Consider the following 4,125-nt stretch of genomic DNA (forward strand, 5'->3'; position numbering starts at 1 on the left):
TTAATATGTCTTTCCGTAGTTCTGTAGCCTTACAATGATGAGGTTGGTCTTGCTTTTGTCGTTCAGAAGCTAGTCGCAACACTTCTCTCCGTATTTTTAAAACGCTATTGTCTACAACTTTTCGCATTTCAATAAAACCACGCATTTTTTTTGGCTGAGTCGTTTCAGCAACGGCTTTCAGTTTTTTACAAAGATTACGCAGTAGATGATTGGTGCATTCTATTTTTTTCACCGTTATCATCTGTTCCTGGTACGGTTTATTATTAATGATGGAGTGATATACGTTACTATCTCCATCGGCAATAACCCTTTTGTAAATAAGTCCGTGCATCGGAAGGCTAAGTTTGAAACCTTCTGCAATAGCATCACCCTCCATGCTCGTAGAGGCTGCGTTGCGATCATCGACATATAGAATGGACTGAGCGTTGCAATGGGTAAACGCGCGCCCGCTGTAGAAAGAGAGGTACTACATAGGAGGCCCTATGTTTGTCTCTTTTGCTAGCATCTCATTGGTGATTTTGTCCCTCTCCAGAATTCTCGCAATAACGTAGCGTTGCATTCGGGCACCTCAGTAACTTGTGGTAACTCGTTCTGGAATTGTGTCGTTGTTGAAGTGCTTTCATCGAAATAATCCCATACTTGATCACATATATTTAAAGACAATGGTTTTGAGATGTTTTTTGTGTAAAACTACTTATAACAAGAATGAAAAGGATGTACAAATGCATAAGTAAGTATATTTTATCTTGTATAAAACATTGTTATAACATACTTTTTTAACATACTCTATTATAAAGCTATAATTATATATATATATATATATATATAATGTGCATATTTTTTAATTAAATAAATAACTATGTATTATACATATGATAAACTAAACGTGCAATAGTATTTAATATAAATTATAAAAAGTGAGGTTAGAATATAGTTGTTGTTGTGGTTTATACACAAAAAACATTTAGAACATTAATAAATATATTATAACAATTATAACATTAAATTATACAAAATAATAAGCAATACATTCATTACCATTTTCAGAGTTCCACGAAAAGAACACATAATGAAATTATGGCTATCTGTATTAAATATGGAACAAATAAATCCAAATGCAAGACTTTGTTCAAAACACTTCACAAGAGATGATTTTATGACAAGTGTAGTTGCAGAAAGAAAATATTTGAAATCTGATGCAATCCCATCAATGAATCTACAGAATGAGGATGAGAAAGATACTGGTTGTAATAGTAATAAGGAAGAGAGCATACAGGACACACAACACTGCAACATGAAACGTATACCTTTGAAAAGGTAATATATTAGTTTACAAATAAGACATTGAATAATAAATATTGTTTACATATTATTTTCATGTTTAAGTTTATATGTTAATTGTATATGTTATAGATCCTTATCAATGGAACAGTCAGCCGAAGAAGTGCCTCTAAAAATTATAAGAACAATTAACGATATAGATATGAAAAAAGTTTCACAATCACCGTTAGAAAGAAAATATTTGAAACCTGATGCAATCCCATCAATGAATTTACAGAATAAGGATGAGAAAGACACTGGTTGTAATAGTTCTAAGGAAGAGAGCATACAGAACACACAACACTGCAACATGAAACGTACACCTTTGAAAAGGTAATGTTAGTTTACAAATAAGACATTGAATAATAAATACTGTTTACATATTATTTTCATGTTTAAGTTTATATGTTAATTGTATATGTTATAGATCTTTATCAATGGAACAGTCAGCCGAAGAAGAAGTGCCTCTAAAAAATATAAGAAGGATTAATGATATAGACATCAAAAAGGTTTCACAATCACCGTTAGAAGCAGAAGCATGTTTAGAAGTACTGATTGAAGAAGTACATGAAAAACGGAAGGAAGTGAAACATTTAAGAAATAAAGTTGGCAAACTGCAGAAAACAGTGAAGGATTTACGCTCATTGATGAAGACTTTAAAAGATAACAAGTTAATAACAAGTACAGCTAGAAATACATTAAAAGTAAGTTAAAAATTTCAAATAGAGTAACTCCGGTATTTACGCCGCGCAGGGTTTCACACCGCAGATATCAGAAAAAATAGAAGGAATGAAGAAGCGCGATCTTGTGTCACGTAAAATGATTACTGTAGGGAATGTAAAAGGTTTAATGGTTATTTCATGATTTTATGATACATAAGTATAGAGGGATATTAAATGACGGAATACAGCAAAATACAAGTGCATAGCTCTTGTATTTTTTGTTTAACTTAATATCTTGTATATCCCTCCTGTGTTTAAGATATACCGGAGTTACTCTATAAATCATACATATATATTAGTATATATTTTACTACGTTACAACGTTAATTATATATCAATCTATAGTATGGACTGCGCGACGCAAGTCGAAAGTGTGTATCAATGTGCAAGGACGGCAGGCCATTGCTGCCATTATCTGTTTCATTCTATACAACACTGTAATACTGGTCGAAAAAAGACAGAGATTGGCCGCACACGCGCTCTATCTCACTCATATTTTAGGATGTGTTTCGTATACGAGTAAAGTAGGGATCGCGCAGTCCATACTATAGATCGATGGTTAATTACAATATATACTTATAGCAAACATACGCTCTTAAGAGACAGTTGTATTTTGTCATGATTATTGTAAATTCAACGTATATTTATTACACTGTTGGAAAAATTTGTGTTAAATATAACATAAATTACATGTCCAAAACGGTCCACTCAAATTTTTGTGTCAGATTAACATAATGGATGTTTTATAATTAAATGGTAACATCGATACTATATTAAAATAATATTTTAACAGGAAGAAAATGTTATTCTGATTGTAATTTGAGGTTAATTATGTGTACAATTAACATAATTTTTATGTTAAAGTTAAGATTTTAAGATAAAATCAACATTCTTCTTCTGCAAATTTTTATTCTTACTTCTGTTATAAAGTAAAATCAACACTCTTTTTCTATAAATTTTAACACATTTAATAAATAAATTGTTTAAATTGTGTTACTTTAATATATTTTTTAAATTATTTTAATAATTTTACATTTTAAATTTGTAAAGTTCGATTAACATAGAAAGCATATGTTAAATCTACACACGTATGTGTTGATTAATTTACACAAAAATTTTAACAAGGACCTTTTTTAACAAAACTACAAAAATTTTCCAACAGTGTACGTATCAAAATTTCTTATTTTCTTTCAGTCGATAGAATCTCCAGCACTTGTAGCAGTAGTACAAAAAGTACTTTCAGGCAAGCATAGATTTAATGCTTTTCCTTCAGAATTAAAAACCTTCGCAACTACATTACACTTTTACTCTCCTAAAGCTTATGACTTTGTCCGGAGAATATTTATAAATATTTTACCACATCCTTCGACAATTCGGAAATGGTACTATTCCATTGACGGATCACCTGGAATTTCACAACCTGCACTAGATTGTTTAACGAAAAAAGCACACGAAGCTAATGAAAAGAAACGCACTATTCTTTGCGGTTTGCAAATTGATGATATATCTATTAGAAAACAACTTCACTTTAATGGAAAAGAATACATAAGTTTTTATCAACTTTGGGACAAAAATAGATAACGATGAAGTACCCTTAGCTAAGGAAGCAGTTGTCATCATGGCAGTAGCTATTAATGAACATTGGAAAATACCAGTTGCATATTATTTCATTGATGCGTTGACCGCAAAGGATCGTGCAAATATTATTACAAATGTTTTAAAAAGTATCCATGAAACAGGTATTGACATCATTTCATTAACATTTGACGGTCTACAATATAATTTTACTATGGCAAATATATTAGGTGCAAATTTACAAGTTGATAAAGAGTTACAAGTATTCTTTCCGCATCCTATTACAAAAAAACCAGTATATGTCATATTAGACGCGTGTCATATGATTAAGTTAGTTAGAAACTGTTTTGCTGAATACAAAGTTCTTCAAAATAAGAACAATGAAGAAATACGATATGACTTTGTGGAAAAGTTAATACACATACAAGAAAAATATGGGCTACATTTAAATACCAAAGTTAGACTTCGACACTTAAATTGGCGGAACGAAAAAATGAAAGTCTGTCTC

The 4,125-nt window shown here is 30.8% G+C and overlaps 1 protein-coding gene across 1 annotated transcript; it reads left to right on the top strand.

Annotated features, from left to right (window-relative positions):
• Positions 1-662: 662 nt before the first annotated feature.
• Positions 663-3,645, top strand: LOC112455885. Its single transcript, XM_025018089.1, has 5 exons — positions 663-730; positions 1,048-1,317; positions 1,414-1,653; positions 1,748-2,024; positions 3,237-3,645. The coding sequence occupies exons 1-5, from the start codon at positions 663-665 to the stop codon at positions 3,621-3,623; spliced, it is 1,242 nt and encodes a 413-aa protein (XP_024873857.1). The 3' UTR covers positions 3,624-3,645.
• Positions 3,646-4,125: the final 480 nt, after the last annotated feature.

The sequence above is a fragment of the Temnothorax curvispinosus genome, unplaced genomic scaffold (genome assembly GCF_003070985.1).
Source record: "Temnothorax curvispinosus isolate PA1 unplaced genomic scaffold, ASM307098v1 QBEX01006446.1, whole genome shotgun sequence".
NCBI classification, from domain to species: Eukaryota; Metazoa; Arthropoda; class Insecta; order Hymenoptera; family Formicidae; genus Temnothorax; species Temnothorax curvispinosus.

Bases quoted from the DNA above. Each gene is read 5' to 3' on its own strand.
- LOC112455885 (XM_025018089.1), top strand. From the start codon at position 663: ATGGTTTTGAGATGTTTTTTGTGTAAAACTACTTATAACAAGAATGAA. The intron at 1,318-1,413 runs GTAATATATTAG...TATATGTTATAG, and splicing joins AAACGTATACCTTTGAAAAG to ATCCTTATCAATGGAACAGT. The intron at 1,654-1,747 runs GTAATGTTAGTT...TATATGTTATAG, and splicing joins AAACGTACACCTTTGAAAAG to ATCTTTATCAATGGAACAGT.